We start from the raw sequence: 20,815 nt of genomic DNA, 5'->3' as shown, positions 1-20,815 counted from the left end.
AAGAAAATAATAAAAAAAGTTAATTACAATAATGACAAAAAAACAAGAAAAAAAAGTTGGTCATGGTGGTCAGCAGGAGGGCTAGCTGTATATCTTCAGGTATGGGCAATTTCAGTCAACAGAATTGTAAAATGGCAACCTCAAATAGTATTTCTTTACATAAAACATAAAACCGTTCACTGATATCCAACTTGACTGTGTGCAGTGCTAAAATGTTCTAAAAAACAGATGCATGCACATACCTTAAAAAACTCATCTTTCTAATCTCCACTGACTTAATTTTCTAAGCACACCTCCTACATTTCCCTCTGCAAGACTGACAGGACTAACAATTCCCCACCCCCTCTGATACATAGGGCAGGACCTGTACGTAGGTTCTATACTCCACCCCTTATAGAAGTAGCTCTTGCCTACCCCCTGCTTTCAGCCTTATCTGTCCTGAGAAGAAACCCGGTCCCCAAAATGCATGTGCAAGTTAGGACATATAATAACCACATCTCTCAAGGCTTATGGATTCCTGCCTGCCTTGAACAACCAGAAATCTCCCTTGCCCCCTGCAAATGGCAGCAACCAAACAACTGCAGTATTGATTTGTAATGCCCTTAAGTGTGTTTCTTCCAGAATTGTGCCTCAACAAAAGAGAAGAAAAAAACAACAAAAACCCACAAAACCCACCAATCCAAACCTCACTCTTCTAGTGAACATAAACAAAAAAAGGTTCTTGTTGGCATCTTCTAGAAAAACACATTTGCTGCAGGATCTAGTTTTGACAGTGGGGAGGGCCTGGAAGAGGGGAGACAGAGTTCCCTTGCTTCTTTATCCCAGTTAAACCAAATACACCCACTGAAAACAGTGGCAGCAACTCTTCCCTCCTTTCCCTTCCTCTAGAGAAGGACTGTGCAGGATCTAGTAATCCCACCAGTCTGTCGAGACACACTAACTGTTAGAGAGGCAGAAAGACTGACCCTGCCTAACAGGCTTATGTCGCAAGGGCTCCTGTCTTGAGCACACAGGTACTTGATCTAGCTTTACATTAGCAACATCAAGTGCCTGAAGGGGTTCAGCCACAGTGGTATATTGCTCAGCATGAGAGAGCTCACATTGCTTTTCAGCAAACTTAGCACTCCCCTAGCTAGTTAGGCTAAGTGCAGCTATGCAAGACTCCAAGAGAGTGATTTTCTGGATAAGAAGAGGGATACTAGATGGATACAGATGAGGAAGCACAGGAAAACAGACTTAATTTTACTTCTGCATTGCTCCTGCCCATGTTCTGTGCAACTTCTTTGGCTGCTTGTTCATTGGTTTACAGGCCTCAAGCATTCACCTCAAATATCTCCAGAATTAACCGCCACTGGACAATGATAGCCAGTACAATTCCCTATCTCTGTCCTATCTCTTAATGCCTAGGGCTGGATTAAACCTTGCTCCCTGTGGGTAAGTTTTGAAGCAAAAGGCCAAGTCCTTTGTATTAAAGATCTACAGCTTTCATATTAGAAAAGTAAATAAATCAGGTTGGATGGAAGACATATTCTTTCACTTCATTTTGTTTTGTGTAGTCTTGGTTGTGTAGATGTTTGAGTGATTCCTTAACAGTCATTATTTGTATCCACACTACTTAGATCCTTTGCAACAGAATGAAGACCTGATGGTGTCTCAATTTTCTGCTGTTGTTTTTATTTCTGCGACAGTTACTGTTACCAAAGTTAGAAATTTATAATATAGTATAATTGTACTATCCCCTGAAAACAAGCTCACAAGAGTTTGTAAAGGAGTTCTGTTTCAAGATTGCAATGTCAACATTTTATTGAAAAGTGCTTTCTAGTAAACAGTTTAGATGGGAGCACATTTTTGGGGCACAACATTCTTATAGCTGATGTTTTAACTGAAAAATTATATCTGAAAATACAGGATCAAATTATACAGTATCAGGTTTTAACAAATTTTATTGTTGTTAAAGAAAACCCTCCTCTTTTGTGATACCATAAGCTATAAATTATTGTTTGAAAAGAACATTAACTAACTTCTCTCCAGGAGACAACAATCAGAACATTGCACTTACACGCCTTGGAAATCAATGAAATGCTAGAAACCTTGTACCTTATATTTCATAAAGCATCACAACAGCTCCATTAACATCCTATTACTTGGGAATTTCAATCAGGATGAAGATTATAAGCAAATGGTATTGGCTTTAAAGGAAATGTGTTTGTGCAGAACAATATAGGTGTGGCAGCAATATAGGTGAAAAAAAAAAGCCTCTCCCTGCTGCAGTAAAAAGATAGTATTGAAACAATCAGGTGAAATCACTTTATTTAAGGCAAAAAGCTATCTTTGAAATTACTCATAACTCTGACATATTAGGTCAAATGCAACTCAATTTATACATGGTGAGAATATTTATACATGCTGAGAAAATTCCTGACCTTCCTTTGACAGAGGCATATTTTTTTAACTGAGTGCCGTAAAAGGCTTATTGTAACTGAATCTGGAAATACTATTTTTTTGGTTTCACTTTTGTTGCAGTCAGTGTTACTAGGACATTTTAATAGCTATCATAAATCTTTCAAAACATTAGCTATGGTCACAACGTTCTGCAGACTTTTGACAAGGTATGAGAAGATATTACCTGAAGAATCAGATCACATGAGATAAGGGATAATACGAGGACTCAGATGCCTCGTGTCCAGTATCTGGAATGGTCTATCTTCAATGAAGACTTAGAAAAAAATTAACTACCAGCAGGAACCACATTTAATATTCACTATAGGGTAGTATTACTAAAGCAACAGCTTTCAATTAGGACAACAGAAGATTTTTTGTCTGCAAACTATTTTCAAATTCTACAAGTTCTTTAAGGATAAATTTACATACAGCTTTACAACTTGCATACCAACATTTCAGATTTTCTTAAAAGCCACATCATAGGCACTGGAAATCCAGACAACGTAATGGGCTGAATGGAGAGGAAGAACATGCTGGGTTCCCTTCCGGATTCACTCACGTGCTAATTCATTGATCTTGTGCAGGTCATTCAGCCTGCCAGTATTTCCAGATGTAGCAATTATGCTCTTTCCTACAACTTTTAAAAACCGTTTTGAGATGATACTGCTATGAGAACATCACTGATGCATCCTTGAACAATTACAGGGCACAGAAGCTCTCAAGCACCCTGCTGGAACTTACCCATCAATCTAACCTACAGCTTTGATGTAAATAGTAAGCTGCATGGAAGCTACAAAGTTTCACAGCTGGTTAAGTAAACAATCATCATTTCCACTAAACACAACTGTATATTTGTGCTAAGGCTTGCTGAGTTATTTTGCTGGCACAAGGGAAGACTGGAAAAGGAGGAAGAGGAATCCTTAGATGCCTCTAAGGAGGCAGGTTCCCTTAGAAACAGTCATTCTCTCAGTTCCTGCAGATTAACGAAACTCCAAACTGATGCCAACACAAGCCAAGCATCATTTTACAAACCCTGTGCCTGTAACATTTCACACTAAGAACTATTATAATGTTTCCACAGAAGGCATTAGCTAGCAGCAAAAACAAATGTAATCCGAAAGAAATAGATCTTAGAGACTCAAAATCTTAATTGCTGCAGTGCAAAGGCAGATAAAGGAAGGGAAATTCAAATGTGCATACACTTGCTCCAGGAAATAGTTTTCCTGGTTTTATTTATTAGCCTAATCCTTGAAGGGAGTAAGAAATATCTATTGATTTGCATCTGTTGGTACTAAGGTTTGTGCAATAACCCACTAACATGTTGCCATATGAATCATTGCTCTTTTCAATTACTTAAGTATGATAATACCAGAATATGCATCCACAAGAACAATATAGCATGTACTAGCCCCCAGTTTGCATTTTGTGCTTTTTCTTCTAGTACAGACTTCATTTTCTGAATATTGACAACTGAATTATTTCTTAGATTTTTCAGGAATTTGTTGAGACATCTGTACTCATAATTTTACCTGTCTGCAGCACAAGAAAAAGAACACCAGTCCAAATCAACACAAATCTGAAAGATAGTTCCCTCTGACTAAGCTAACAAAACATGTTTGGAGGACAGAAATACCATGATCCCAAAAACCAGCTGCCCTCTGTGGGAAAAAAAAACAACAAACAAACAAACATTGGAAGAAACCAGATTTTCTCATTAGCTAAAGTAAGTTTAATTTGTATATAAATACCTTCATATCCTTCCACCCTCAGACAAGCCTTCTATTTTAATCATAGTATGTCCCCAATGACTGTAGAGGAAAACAAGGTGTGAAACCTCTAATCTACAGAAGAGCTATAAGAATCAGCAGCAGAGCAACAGGACCTCACTTCCGTGCAGGAATAGGAGACAGGGAGCATACACATGAGAAGAACATCTGGGAGGTGGGGGGGGGGGGCAGGGCAGAGAACAAAAAGAAATATAAAGCCCATTGCTGCAGCCAACCAACCAGATGAAGCTCAACATCACTTGTGACTGGTCAACTCTGAGTCTAAACAATTGCCTTGTGGTTCTCCATCCAGAAAGAATTTGACAGGGGCTGTGACAACTGGCAATCCTGAAATCAGAATAGCTTGACTGAAATGAGTTGACCTGGGCTGATGGATACCATATAAAAGTCTAGTTCACTGTTTTACAGAAACAGGAGATTAGTCAAGTGAAGGCATTTGAGTTACTCTGGATTTACATTGTCAAGAAAGTCGTCCCACGACTTCCCTGGCTATAGTAGAGCTTTCCAAAGACTTCTAGCAATAGTACAATGCTTAATATAAGTGTGAAAAGCATAAAATACATTATACTTTCTAAACTTCAACACACTTTGGGAAATTAAATTCCAGAACTGCTTCTTCAAAGCTATCAAATAAGAAGTGTTAATACGTTTTGTGCTTGATCACCAAGATAGCCAGAACTCTTTTTTCCCCAATTAAGAATATAAAAATCTGACAAACACTCCAAAATATGTTTTCTATCATTATGGAGAAAAAAAAAAAACCACCATGTATCTATCCACCATAATGCTTTTGTGAAGGGATATTTGGAAGATTGGCACCATGTATTCTGTTTCAAAATCATTAATGAAATAACATTAAGGGAGTTTTGAAACATGTTTTTGAGAAAACATTTTTCCCGGTTTACAGATTCCTAGGTTAACATTACCTTTAAGCCATTAAATCTTCACATAAATCACTCTTATTTTAAGAGACAATGAAAAAGTACTAACTAAAGAGTGCATAAGCTCTGTACTTCGAGTAGAACAAGACCAGAAGTACAGAGGAATGTATTATTTGCCACCTAAATGCATGAAAGCTTCATCTATATAAGAGAATACTGGCACATCATCTGGCTTAAGTGGGTACTCACGTCCAGTCTGAAAACTGTGAGCCTTGGCATTTAAGGAATAAACAATAAATCCAGTATTGTCAATTTAGTATCCATCACTGGGAAGAAATATGATCCAACAAGACAACTCTTTCCAATAACAAGATCTATCCTGTAAATGTTCCTTTCTCATTGACTTGCCTTTCTGATTGTGTAATCTGCTACAGAGATCACCTTGACTGTCCCAAGTACTTGTACAGTTATGCTAACATTTCATAGAGAACTGCCTTATTCCACTTTTTACGGTAGACAGAAGTCTGTATTGTGCTGTTTTCTTTTGGGGTTTTTTTTGAGAAGAAGGAGAGGTAAGATCTGGACAGCTGAGAATTACACAGTTGATACTACATTAGCATTTCTCATTACTTTCTTTGGCAAATTCTACAAATTACAGCATGTTACACAGTCTCAGAATGTGCCATCTCCTTTTGCCTATGAACAAGTTGCATGAAGATCTACAGTAAGATCAAACTGCTCTTCCTTACCTCTCTTTTTACTCATGATCTAATCTAAGACTAAAAATCGCCATTTTGGTTTTCCTAGGGAAAACAAAATTAAAATAAAATATGGCAAAATGAAACCACCATCTACCTACATGTACTTTCAACAATTTTGCATATAAACCTGCAATGATAACAATATTGATGTAATACATCCATGCCAGTAAGACAATTTTAAAATTCTCTTCAAGAGAAATGTACAAAGTTCTCCCTAGTTTTTGAACTTTCTTCTTTAGATCAGCTTACAGATAATCATGGACAAGAGCATCATAAGGATATGATCTTCTTAAAAGTGAATATGGACCCATGGTACTGTAAACGTGCATGGAAGAAATGATACACCAAATTTATGGAAAGGCACTATATTAATCTGAAAAACAAATTATTAAATTAATATAATAGCTGATGGAACAACAGGAAAAGAATTACCTTAGCTTTTGCTGCACAACTGTAGCTATATGGAAAGAACTACACATATGAACTATGTTTTGCTTCCAGAAGAAAACTCTAAACAACAATATGCAAAGTGGGAAAGTCCACAACAGCCTTCCACAAAATGCCATATTAGACAGCCAAGATCTCTACTTCATTTTGCTTATCACTGCATTAAGACAGCAAACTCTACTCCCTGTGCATTTATGATCAATACACTGCCTCATTTTCAAGTTTCATCCAAGTTTCTTCATCATAGAAATGTTAATGTTATTTGGGTCGGTTCAATCTTATCTCATTCACAATTCCATGGACAAATCCGGAGATAGATAGTCATTCTATTACCTCCAAGGTTCAACCAAAGAGGAAACATTTTTCTGGGAAAATCCTTTAATACATTGACTTAATCTGTGAAATCCAGACAGCAGCCTATCCTCATTTAAATATACTGGAAGTACCCCAGATTTGATATTCAGCTTAGATCAGTGTAAGATGCTGAAGACTTCTTGTCACATTGCTTCCTCTTTCAGCTAGAAGGAATCATTTTTCCACTTACAAGACAAAAATAAACACCTCTGAGCACCAAACACTCACAGAAAATTCACCCAAGACCAAGATACCGATTAGTGGAAGAACACCATGAATTCTTAACTACTAACTGCTGTGAGAAACATTCCATTCTTCATTTAGAAGGATTCTTTATTGATATCCACCTCAAAGACACATTCACATAGACTTGGGATGATACCGCAATAAAAGAAAGAAGACTAGCAAGTAGTAAGGTAATACAGTGTAGGTAAGAATTCTTCTCAAACCTTTACCACTGAAACTGAACAGTAAAAAAATTTAAAATGTACTTCTCCTCTACTTAAGAGAAGCACAAGCATGACAACAGTTAATAGCCCATTACTATCATCCTAATCTTACTGAAACAAATTAGGTTCTGAATACTTGTATTTATGTATAGAACTGTTAAAAGACTTCTACCAGCTAAATGAAATTCTAGGATAAAAACATGCCATAAGATCCTTCGTTTAGTGTCATGGCATGTTTTTTTACCCAGAATTACGACTGAACAGAACAACTACCACCTTTTGCACTCAATCTTTATACTGAAAAACTGTCTTCCCAAAAGGGTGTGAACTACATTAATGTTTATTGTTAGAAAAATCCAGTGCAGCTAGCATTCACTTTAATTGATGATGTCGGAAGATGCCTTGCACAATAGTTCACATCCTGTATTCTTCTGAAGTTACATAGTTCATTAAAATTGTATCACTCTACTATATTACTTTATATTCTTATGGAAACTTCTTCTAAACATCATAGACATATCCTCACCAAAGATAAATCCACTGCATAAAAAGAAGAAACAAACACATTTGTTTAGCTTCATATGCTTAATTAAGAATATTAAAACAATTTTGTATTAAACTGCCAGTGAAATGAAAAAAAAAAAAAGTTTGCTCTTGGAATGCGATGGAAATATTGTTCTTAAACATATTATTTTGCTAGAAGCATACATAAATCTAACAAGGTATTATTGGCATTTGAGATGCATTTTGTGGTTTAGCTAGTTACAGCTTTCCATCACTGATGCTGTTGTCATCTTTTAGCTTTACATCTCTATTTATGTAACATTTATTCTATGAAGTAGCTTATATATACAGTCTCTTATGTTTATTTACTTACCAACAGTATCACATGGTTCATCTTTATGTACACAGAAATCCTTCCTAGAATTGGGGGGGAAAAGAAAAATGTTACACAAGCCAAGCTGTCAGACTGGTAATGACTGTGTGACCTATTCACAAATGTTTTGTATGGCTCAATGAATAAATACAGAACACCATTACCAACAAAGAGCACTGGGAAGCAAAGGCCAGGATTACCCACTTAAATGTCAGTTTATTCTCAGAACAGATTCAGGAGTAGTCAGGTGACAAAACGTACCATATATTTACATTGCATTGTACCTAATATCTGGGGTTTTTCTTATGTAATTTGAAATGTAACAAGTTTAATTTTAGTCTTTCTTTCATTTGAAATGAAAATGTCTCAATATCAGGTCTAAATGCAGCACTGTAATCCAGCGTTTAGGTCAGAGGTAAGAGTCTAAACTTGTGCTAAAAAGTCAGTGGTTAATATGACTAATAGGAATACATTCTGGAGAAGCATTTCTGCTAGGGCATCCCATTGTAATAGCGGAAGACTTAAATTAACTTGCTGGGAGAAGACTATCCTATCTCCAACACAGATTCTAGCTCAGCCTTAGCTCTATAAATAAGACCACGCAGTAGCATGAAGTGGAATAAATATTTCATCTCTGTGCTAAATGTCAACTGGTTGGGATTAATTTTAGTTCAAATCTATTTTATTTATTCTCAGAGACACATAACGAAGTTACCAAAAGATAAAAGGAAAAGCTACTTTTTAGTGGAGTGTGTATAACTCATACTATTTTTTTTTATTTTAAGTAAAAATCGGGCTGCTGAGGTACACATGAACAATGGTAAACAAACAAAAAAACCCCACCATACATAGTATCTAAGCAAAATACAACCTAATTGCCTGAACTTCATTCCAACATGTACTCAAATAAGTAAGTTTCTGTTCTTTAGATTAATGGTGTCTTTTTTTAGAGAGGGATCATGTGAGTCAGAGCAATTTCATTTTTGCATTCTGTCTATGAAGCTACATATACACATACATCATTGATAATGGTAAAATTACACACATGTAGAAACACTCATTTTCTAGAAACAAAATGCAGGAATTGTTTGGTGCTTAAGATGAGAGAGTAGACTAGTGATATTTATTAATTTTACCAACATAACTACACCAAGAACTTTTTGTTTGTTTGTTTCCCACAGACTAGTCTCACAGAGCAATTTAGACCCAAAAGCAATCCCGAGAGGCTGGCAAATTTCTGACACTTGTTAAAGGCCACACAGCCAGAGACATGGGGTTATATAGCTTTTGATTCTTCAGTCACCATTGCCAGATAATTATGGAGTAGAAAAGCAAAACAACAGTGCTAGAAAAAAATAATATTGTGCATAAACTGATAAACTATGGGAATCCACTAAGACAAGCCCTGGAAATCGAGCCAAAGGTAGTGAACAGAAACTATAATCAGATACAGAAGGAAGTTCTTTTATTTTTTCAAACCTGCAATAAATTCCATTAATGCACTGGGTTGTAACACAATTCTTTGTTTTGTGCTCTGTGACACAAGGGACTTATTGTCTTGTTAAGCAACAAGACAGAACGATTAGAAATATGGAGACTTGTGGTGAAGCAAGAGAACACATGTAAAGACAATCTAAGGACATAGATTGTCTTCCACACACACTCGTACAACTACCTAAATATTAACTGATGTAACAAAAAAAGGCGGGGTGGGGTGGGGTGGGGGGGTGGGGTGGGGAAGAGCATACCTTCAAATCTTAAAGAATACTGTCTGACATTTTAAAACTGCCAGTATCCAAGAGGTTTCTGTTTATGTAATAGCTTTGTTCTCATACACTTACTGAGCTGTTTTTGCTTTGTTTTCCTTCTTGGCTGACTCTGACTGTGGCTATGCTACACATCCAGAGTTTCATTATGGGACTTGGGGGAAATAGTACTGCTATGTTTTGGTAAGAGGGAAGTACAATAAACCATTCTTAGTTCCTGATGTACATTGAAAGAATTTAATACCTCCTTTAATTTCTAAGAATATGAATGCATTACATAGATTTGAGACTAGGCTCCTTAGTAAAGATTTACAGCTCTAGCTAGATCTACCAGTGACTCTCACAGAAATTGTTCTCCAGTTCCCCCCCCCTCAGTCATTTAAATATTTCATCCTAACTACATTCCTCTGTGTGTATATAACATACACAAACACATATCTATACACCTCTACATTTATATATATATATGTATTTATACACATATATATATATGGAATTGACATACCAAAATGACACAAAACAAATGAGAGTATATGGACTCTTCCAAGCAAGAGGAGGTATAAAATAGAGCAAAAAGGACACTAAAAAGCCCTCAGGAAAGCCACTGATATTATTTGCTTTTGTTCCTTTCCTTGCTTCTCTTCGCAAAACAGGGCAGTTATTACCATTAACATTAATGCATACAGAAACTTTTGTGGCAGAAGTTAGTAACTGAGTCTAACACTAAAAGCAAGAAATTGATTAAAGCACACTAAAGTCCCATTCTAACCAGCACCCAGTACACAACGTCCATTACGCTAAATGGTTACTTTGCATGCACATGGAAGGGAAAACAGGTCCTCATTCAAGTGAGAGAAAAGAGGAGCTTTCATGAGGTTTAACACTGATTTCTGAGCTTGAGTGAGTTGGCTAACCCTAGAAAAGAATTCTAAGCAAGAATGGGTAACCACTAATCCATTGTTTCAGAAAATCATATTTCGTTAGTGCATTTTTAATCAACTTTGTATAACAATATGAAGGGCTTTCACAGCAAACAAAGACTATCCAATTTCTAAATGTAAAGTGTCTCATTACATTCTTTTTGTTAAATCCTGATATGTAGATAAGACATGACAGAAGATAAAGAACAGCAAAGGAGGACTAATTTTTTATGAGTAGTTTGCACCAATTTGTCATTTTAGATAGATTTAACACTTGCCTAGGCATACTAGTCAAAGAACTTATTTTGTGTCCAAAACGGCTTATCAGTCCACATGATAGAATCAAGAAAAGAAAAAACAGAAGAGGACTGATAATGGCTTTTACTGGTCTACCAAATCTTCATTTGGGCTTGCACCGTATTCAATTTCTTAACTTCTCTAATGTTCATAATATTGAAAAAAGTAGTGTAGGCTTGACACTGCAGTCCAACTCCTCCTGTTGTCATTGACTCCAAGACTTACAGCTTTTGAAGACATAGCTGAGGTTTATTGCTCAAGCAACAAGTTTCCTCAAATCATAAGGTTTTTATATAGAACAGTTGCAATTAATGGCCCCTGTGGCAAATAACATTATCATCCCATTGCAAAATGCCGAGTAATGACAACACTGTAGATGTTCTTGTCTTTTATATAATAGGACAGTCTGAAACGATTCCCACATATGAGCTAAGCACATACTTACTAATATATGCACTTTAAAACAAATAAAATTAATTTTGGAGTTAATGAACAACAAGATCAATTAGGGATTTACTATTCAGTTAGGAATTTTAAAAAATGGACAATGTTACTTTTGTAAATGCTATTTCAGAAACTGTTTAGTATTTTGAGCATCAAATGCACTGGTATGCACTGGACAGAGTATTTTAGCAAATCAGGAAACACTATCTAAATACTTTAAATGATTAACAGAACACTTAGGCTCTGTAAGGCTGAATTGACATTAAAAAGGGTAATATGAATAGGCATTCTTTGAAAGTTTATGATTCAGGCAAACAAAAATAACAGCTCATAAATGTGGTTAAGTGAGAAACTGAATTGAATGTGTAGATAACACTCAAAACAGATACAGAAATGTTAGGAAGCCAAAGAAGGTGTTTGAGTGGAGTCCAACAGAATCTAGACTTAGTGTTAGCATTAAACAATGATATGAAAAAAAGTATGAGAACACTACCAGTAAAGTTTTTAAATTAGGTAAATTCTGTTAGAATACAAATAGGAATGAAGACAAATCGATTTTAAAGATAACTCATCTGAGTAACTTTTACTTTAATGTAGTCAAAACTGGAACCCCATACTTGATCAGATATGACAACAGCATGACAACAACAAAAAGAAATGAGCATTTGAAAACAGACAGTAGAAGTGAACAGTATCTTTGGATAAAGATGCAGGAAAATATACGTGGCACCAGTACAACCATTCACACACCACTGTGCCCAATTTTGGTGCTTATGCTTCAAAAAAAAATTTGGAAAATAAGAAAAGGTCTGGTAAGAGCTAAGAGATTTATTATAAGCCTAAGAAACAGGCTTAAAAATGCCTTGCAGCACTGTTTCAGCTATCACCCAGAGCAAAGAGACTTCACATACTGCAGATCAATATGAATGAACAGCTGATGTACCCTCTGGACATGGACTATCGCCATCTTATCCAATTAATATTAGGAGAATCAGAGATCTACTTTCTATCACAAGCACATGTGAAAATGGTGATTCTGAGGAGAATATAGAAAATTATTTTTAAAACCTATTATTTTCATATTTACATGTTTTTCCAGAAAATCTCTCTGACACAGATTGACCTATGCACTGGAAATGCTTCATGATGTATAATTTAAGTGAAGGTTCGCATCACTTTTTCTTTCTTTTTAATACACTTCAAAGTGTTCATTTCTTTGTTTGCAATAGGGGCAATAGAAGGACTGAAGTATTGTCATAGAGCAACTGTGGATGCCATGGGCCTTTTGCTGCCTTACTTTCAACTAGCTCATTCAGGTCAGACAACCTGTGTAGACAGCAACTGGTAACATCTTCTCAGGGGCCACCAAAATCTGTGCTTATCTCTGTGTACTTGCACTCTAACTGAAAAGGCAAGGAGGATGTTATGTGCCACGGTATACTTCTTCCTCAAAGAAAAGTACTTTCTGATATGTATATCTCTAAAGTAATAGTGTTAATTTAGAACTGTGAATCACAGAGTTTTATCAAGAGAGTCCTTAAAACAGTTTTGGTCTTAATTCTCACATATGCCTTATACCTAACCTCCCAGGGGATCTTTTCTAAATACACTATTCAAACCTTTTCTTTCTGGTTTCCTTTTACTTTATAGCACCATATTTTAAACAGGACCTAACTTCATCAGAATAAGCCAATTTAAAGGGAAACTACAGAAAAACTCATAGGCTGCAATTGGACTGCAGTAAAGTGGAATGAACAAATTGTTAGCAGATTCATATCTAACATTACAGCCTATTTGGGCAGCAAAGAAAGTTGTGAAGAAAAGTCACTTTTTCTTTTCCCTTTATATAACAAATGCAAGAATAAGTCTTGAAAGTACCTTTTTCATGAAAAGGCTGTGATGGCTCTTTGGCTGTTCAGTAACAGTCTCTGTTATATACACATTTATGCTTAAAAACTAGCTGTGCAGAATACTGAATATTTAATTTCTAACTGTTTTGGTTACTAGACAAAACAGGCACATGAAAGCAAAGGAAAACTTTTTCAAAGCACTCTTGCTGTTCTATTATCATGTGAGACAAAAAAGGAGATGTCAATAAGTTTCAGGAGGTCTGCCACAGAATGTGTTAGATAACCAGAACTTCTTATTTTTACTTGAAAAATACCAAGCAGTTGGTGTTCATTTGTCTACACAAAACTATTTCTCTCAATAAAGCAGATCTGCTGTCCAAAGCTCTTTGGAAGGTGTGACAAAGGAACTTGTTCCGTGTTTGCAAAACAGAATGAGACTCTGAATTATCAAAACAGACAAGTGGAGCCACACATGGGGTTAGCTCTACTATAAACCTGATGATGTGCAGAGGGAGCCTGGATTAGCAAAACATTCCCATAGTCAGCAAACTGCACTGGCATGATTTATTAGCAGCTAAGGCAGTTCTGAGATAGGAGGCAGTATAGTCCAGAGAATAATACCCCTGAGAAAAACAAAAATATCAGAAGAACAGATCTTTCATTTCTGTCTCCAGCACTGAAATTGAAGTAGGGAGCAAGGAAGTGATTGGTTGAATATCAATTTCCTTAACACTGCTCAGAGATTCGCTCCCAAAACCTTATTAAAACTGGCAGGTAAAAAAAATTGTAGGTAGCTCTGGAACAAGTCCAGAGGAGAGTCATGAAGGTGATCAGAGGGATGGAGCACATCTTCTATGAAGACAGGCTAAGGCGGCTGGTGTGGATCAGCCTGGAGAAGGTTGCAGGGAGGCCTTATTGCAGCCTTACAGTACCTAAAGAGGGCCTGCAAGAAAGCTGGAGAGGGACTTTTGACAAGGGCATCAAGTGATAGGACAAGGGGTAATGGCTTAAAACTGAAAGAGGGTAGATTTAGATTAGGTACTAGGGAGCAATTCTTCACTATGAGGCTGGTGAGCCCCTGGAAGAGGTTGTGCAGAGAAGTTGTGGATGCCCCATCCCTGAAGGAGTTCTAGGCCAGTTGGATGGGGTATTGAGCAACCTGGTCCAGTGGAAGGTGTCCCTGTCCATGGCAGGGGGTGGGGTGGGGTGGGTGGGGGTTGGAACCAGATAATCTTTAAGGTCTCTTCCAACCCAAACCACTCTATGATTCTATGAAATAAGGATATCACTACTACAAAGCACATCAAAAAAGCATGCCTTAACACATGATTAGACTTTCCGAAAGATTTTTTGCCGTTTAGAAATGCTGCATGAAATTCAAAAAGCTCTGTGGTCAAACATACTGGCTGCTAAAGACATTTCCAGACCACTACCTCTAGATTGCTTAACTAATGCTTAACTTAAACTCATTTGCACCAGTTCAGAACTCTTCTGCCTTTTCCCATAAAGGGTGGTTAAGGTGAAGATGAAGAAGTGAGAGGAAAGAGGTGTTACCCACTTTATTTCACAGCCTCTCACTACTTGTAAGATACACCTCACAAGCTAAAGAATGTAGCCCTAGACTCACTCCCCTGGCAGATGCAGGCTTGAAGGTTCAACACTCCCTCCAGCTGCTCCTGCAGATACTGTCTCCACTGGCTCAAATAGGAGTGCCAGGGGATAGACAAGAAGTCACTCAACAACACCACATTGGTAGCAACCAAACAGTATGCAATTGCTCAATTATCCTTAGACAGTCACAAAGTACAACTAGACATAAGAAGGTCTATTCCCCTTTAGCTATGCTTATCAACCCATAGCCACGTATGATACTCAGCCATCCTTTATGCCTTGGTACAAGTTCATGCCTTCCTACTACTCACATCTTTCCTTCATCTAGACTCTTCTCCCACCAAACCACTCACTGCTATTAAAATGAGTTTTGGGTCTTCATCTGAAAAATTTCATTCTAGTCTGTCATCCCAAATACGTTTTTTGATGAACTAATGGAAATTTGTTATGGACAACATTACTTCTCATGTTTTCCACAGTAGTTCAGAGAAGCCTGTGTGAAGGACTGCTGCTTAGCAAATGTAAACACGTGTACCAAAAATTAATCTGCCCCCTCAAAGATGCAACAATCTGCAAAACAGAAACAAAAAATAAGAGGAAGAAAGCAAAGAGTAAGAAGATATTAGTGTGTGCATTTCTAAGAAAAGGTAAAGGAATAAACAGCAAAGTATTAACAAAGCTGTCACCACAATATGGATTTCTTCATTTCCTGCTTCCAGTATGTGACTGACTCTCCAGAACAGGGGAATTTAGGGAAACATCTTTTTGTTTCAGAAAATTGAAATACATTATAGATATTGGAGTAATCAGAATGTAAACTAATTTAAAAAAATGCATATAGCTCCTACTGAGATTGCCCTGAATAAATGGTATAAGGCTACACGTAAGTTTAAAGATTACATATTTTTAGGACACCATGTCACCAGCTAGCATGGGACAGCACAACAGTATTCTAATATATCAAATCACAGTAATTTTATTTGGAAGGAAACTCTGAAAGTCATCCAGTCCAAGTCCACCTCAAAAATGGCACTAAATCCAATTCCAGACCAGCTGAACTATCCTTCTGTCCTCTTCTTTGAATAATGGCTCTTCACTGCCTGAACATAAAGATGCATCCCACCTGTGCACCACTTTACAACCTAAATCAGAGAGCATCTGCTTGGGATGAAAGAGGTGAGCTGGAGGCACACTTCCTTCTGAATGTGTGAAATGCCTGATACTTAAGAGTTATAAGGAACTGCAGATCTGGGATCACACCTCTGCTCTGCATAGCGCATTCTGTGCATATGCTGTAACTCAGCACACAATGAAATATATATCTCTCTAATGGATCTAGAGCTAGTATCTCAACAATGTGCCTCATGTCATGCCAAACAAGCTCTGAATGGTCTAAATACGCTTTTGTGCTTTGAATGAAAGTATCCACAGGTCCATGTGTGCTGCCTTTTAAATGAAGGCACATGGAGAGAGGCATCCAACCTATAGCTTTAGCTATATAGCCAAAGAAGAAACAAGAAAGCGACCTGTTTGTCATTTCAGATGGTAAACATCTGGGAAATACTGCTTTCTGAACCATCTTTACCTGCCACCATATCACTACCTTTGAGTTCTGGAAAGAAGTCTCAAGTTGCACTCTTCTTCATCGCAAAACTAAATCCTGTGTTGGTCATCTATCAGTTCCTTTGATCTATGTTCATTTTAGGTCACTGCCTATTTTTTAATGCTCATCTTTCAGTATTTTACCTTGTGATCAGTATGGCTGCATCAACTGAAGACATGTCTTCTCCCCAGCTTGTTGACATTTCTAAGTGTATATCGTTCTTCTTGCCAAATTCTTCATGTTGCCATTTACAAAAGCTTTCCAGCATTTTTTCCCCATGATGTCCAATATACATATCTGCCTGCAAAAAAAAAAAAAACAAACAACAAAACAAAACACAAACCCACACGATTATTTTTATTAAAATTATCATTCTTTAAATAGAATTAAGAACATTTTTTCACTGAGTTAATAAAAATATCCTTCTTTTTATGGCATAATATATTTTCAGCAGAATGACTTGAATTTCAGGAGCGGAGACCATCTTTTTCTTTTGTTAAAAATACAGGTGAAGACAGTGCACAGAGACATACAGCAATCTGTTCACCTGAACTAGTCTCATTTATCTGCTGTTCTTTCACTATCCATAGTGAAGAAAAGATTAACGATGTGAAGAACTTTAACATGAAATGAGACTTCCCCACCTGCTGAGAGGACACTGAAGAAAGAAATACTTTTTTATTCACTGGAAAAACAGTATTTTAAAAATAGAAAATGGGTAAAGGAATCCCTTTTCTTATGAACTAACTAAAGAATGACATGATTTCCATAATACTTTGTAGAAAAAAACCCCACACACACAAGAAATCAACTTGACATTGTTCTGAAATAGGATACACAAACCATAGGTTAATAGAAAGTCTCAATCAAGGTTATCAGCTGACTTGACTTTCTTCAGAAAGAGGAACAGATTTGAGATAATGCCTCAAATGTGCAATGCAAGAGTAGCGGTACATCATGGCACCTTTTGTTTGTCTAGGGATTGTCTGAGAAAGAACATCAGTTCTTCTACTGTCCACTGGGTTTAAGGCAGATTATTTTTGTATTAAGCTATATGAATACACAAGAAGCAGTGCATAAGCAGATTTTGTTAAGAACGAGCCGATTTCCACAAGGAAACTTTGTTTGACTTCCAGCTTCAAGCACAGAATAAACTCAGACATGCAGCACATAAATTAGGAGTAGCTTAATCTTTATTGGGGCTGCCAAGCAGTGTAAATTAAATAATGCACAAAAGCTAAGAGAATATCGATCAGCCATTAAAGTCGGTGAATACTGCAAGTCTTCGCAGAGCAACAAGCTAAGTAGCATAACCCTCTACAGGCGAAGACAAAGATAATAGATACTTACTGGAGTCTCATGAAGCAGTACAAGCTTAGTTACCCGAAGATTTACTTGTAGTCCAAGGCTCTTGTGCTGGAAAAGGTTAAAAACCTAAGATAAAAAACAGTCAATAAAAATACCTGCTTGTATTGCACTGTAGACTAAAATCAACAGAAACACAAAGAACTTCAGAAGTTTCTCATATTCTTACTATGAGTGCTCCAAATCTCCATAATTTGCATTGAACATTAAGATAATGTAATTTTGTTGGTCTTCTAAAATGAAAACAGAGCTTAGGCAGTATCTATTCTGGAAGCACAAGAAAGACCTTTTCCCTTCAAGGGCCATTACTGCTTTATAAACTGTAGTCTTGTTGCTCCAAATACTTACACATGCATATAACACTATTCCCATGAAAATTCCTGTGCTGTTAAATCAGCATTGTAGTTCAAGTGGTCTGAGACATGGCATGGCAATAATTCTTCCTACTATTCAGAACAGTTAAAAGTTTTTATTTATTTTTCAGCTTATGCTCCTTCTTTAGAACAATCTTTCCTTGTATGTTACAAACGCTAGTTTTCACTGCTTTATGCACCAAATGAGTGCACTACAGCCCTAGAAAGAGCTGGGAGGTGACATAATAGTCCAAGTGCATTACCCTTTGTGGTTTTTTGGCCAGTAATGATCACACAATCCTTCTCAACAACAATGTTATCTCTTCATAACAAGTGTATATCATGAGAAATCATCCAATACCCCAGCCTTCCCAACAGCATCATGAGCTTCTAACCAAAAAAATTCTCTTGACCAGCAGTCACTTTCTGGCTTCCCTAAAGATATAAGACAGTACACACAAGCCTGCAGCACCATGGCTTTATGCTGCAAAATGTATGGAGTAAGTTTTGACAGCCTGCTGATGGCCATGTACTTGATTGTCCCTCACAGGTGTTCAGTCAGAATAATTACAAGGAGCGATGAAATCAGCCCACTGTCCATGCATTGTTGGGAAAACACTGACATTAATTTTAATTTCCTACCATGTTTAAGATGGTTAGAATAAATCTTCTGGCAGCATCTGTTCCATGATACAAAACCATAGCTGGATCTGCCACCACAACAGTTTCTACGTTGTACTCCTGAGGTAACTTGTAAGAGTATCGTTTTCCTCTTCCACCTTCTGATACTTTCTGATTCTTGGATTTTCTTTTATCTGTAACATAAAACATTGCTTGGCAAACTCATCCTTGAAACTACCCTTACAGTACTTCTAGGATTTGTTACCTGTGATTACGGTATAACTCTGATTATGTGGAATGTAATAGCTATGAACTGTAACACATGATTATTTAGCATTGCCAATGCTAAGGCTCAGACTGGAAGGCCTGTATAACACATGAATGTCAGTTCACACCAAGAAAATGAGAATCTTACCCAGCTTCACAAGTACAGTTAGTCAGATTTTTTGTGTCCTTTCACCTGACATATTTATAGAAGTATGTGCCTCGTAGTTTTGATTGTGGGATGCCGTGATTGAGAGACGGGACACAGCTTGATGCAAGCAAATGTCACTTTAATTAGCCTAATAGCATGATTATATACACACAAGCCTGTAAGATCACGCTGGTCTATCCGATATTTTGATGAAACATGTAATGATGCAGTGCAGTTGCCATCGCTAGCTACTGTAATAGCCACATCTTTTTTTTCCTTCTGGGAGGAGCAGCTGCCATAAATGCAAAAAATATACATAGATTAGCGTGTTGGAGTGAAAAGCAATTTAATCTAACCTCGCAGATTATAAACTCACTACTAACTGATTGTTACTTGTGGTCCTGCTTCACCAGGCCCCCTCCTGCAGTGGGAGAAAACTAAATTTATGTTAGGCTTGACAGAAAAATAGACTTACTGAGACTGCAGAATTGTTACCTGCCCATCTTGATAAATCACAGAGAAAACATCTTGATGTAATTATATCTTAGCATAAAAGATGACAAATATAGGTTTTCTATAAATTCAATATTAAGCAAATACATGGAACAGTTCAGTGATTTGCAAAGACGAAAGAATCTTTCAGATGAATGACAGAGAATGATTTGTAGGATATAGGTTTCTCAGAAACAAAAAAAGTGAACTTTTACTAACATGACTTCAAAGTCAGTGCTGCTGTCACTATAAGCAGCTAAAGTAAAACAACACCACCAAACCCTGGAAACGGGCTTCTAAACCTACAGAAAGCCCCAAATCGAAAGCATGTTGTATTTATGGTAAGCTAGAGGTTACTGCTCTTGATAATTTTAAGTTTTCCCTCCAAAAAACACAACTAAATCCTCATTATTATTACGGTACATATGGAAAAGAAAAACTAATTACACAAACCCAGTTTAAGCCAGAAGGCGGTCAGATATGCATACAGCAGTTAGCAATGATATTTAAAATAATTCAATTTAAAACAAAATTTAAAATTAAACTCCCTGTTGTAATAGCCAATTCTGTTAGATCCCCTTGAGAGGGTATAAAACTTCTGGGACTGATCTCATGGAAGTCACTGAAATAAAGTGAAATTTTTTCCAGCTTCCACAATGGAATATTGGGCACTCTGTTTACAACAAAATTAATGCTTGAAATGACAATTATAAACACATGTTCTGGAAACAATCAAATATTAAGAAATTTAGAGGAAATGTTTTGCAATTAATCAGTCTCACCTCCAATAGGAAAGTTCCTGCATTTCATTTTATAACAGATGACTACTCTCCAAAAAATAAGTCACTCTTCAGGGAAGTGTTAAAAATATGCCTTAGAAGTCACTGAACTCACAAATTAACTTTGAAATATAAAACACCAGTGGAAGAAGGATCCGTGATTTGATATAAATGGATGTGTAACATAGATTTAATGTAAATATAATGTATATATACACCTATTAATGTAGAAAATATAAAGTATTCATGCTTTAAAAAGGCCGTCTATCTTTTTTTGAAGTCATTTTTATTTACATATATA

At 36.7% G+C, this 20,815-nt stretch overlaps 1 protein-coding gene across 1 annotated transcript in view; it reads right to left on the bottom strand.

Moving 5' to 3' along the window:
• ADAMTS19 (ADAM metallopeptidase with thrombospondin type 1 motif 19) overlaps positions 1-20,815 on the bottom strand; it is a 150,584-nt gene that overhangs the window by 89,015 nt on the left and 40,754 nt on the right. Inside the window, exons 4-7 of the mRNA XM_040580813.1 lie at positions 18,850-19,022; positions 17,840-17,923; positions 16,633-16,790; positions 7,999-8,042 (exon numbers count right to left, since the gene is read on the bottom strand). Of these exons, the coding sequence (XP_040436747.1) occupies positions 7,999-8,042; positions 16,633-16,790; positions 17,840-17,923; positions 18,850-19,022 (459 nt within the window). The remainder of the gene's footprint in view (positions 1-7,998; positions 8,043-16,632; positions 16,791-17,839; positions 17,924-18,849; positions 19,023-20,815) is intronic.

This window comes from Falco naumanni, chromosome Z (assembly GCF_017639655.2).
Source record: "Falco naumanni isolate bFalNau1 chromosome Z, bFalNau1.pat, whole genome shotgun sequence".
Taxonomy (NCBI): domain Eukaryota; kingdom Metazoa; phylum Chordata; class Aves; order Falconiformes; family Falconidae; genus Falco; species Falco naumanni.
Note: the sequence above shows the minus strand (reverse complement) of the source record. Positions and strands in the feature narration are given on the sequence as shown.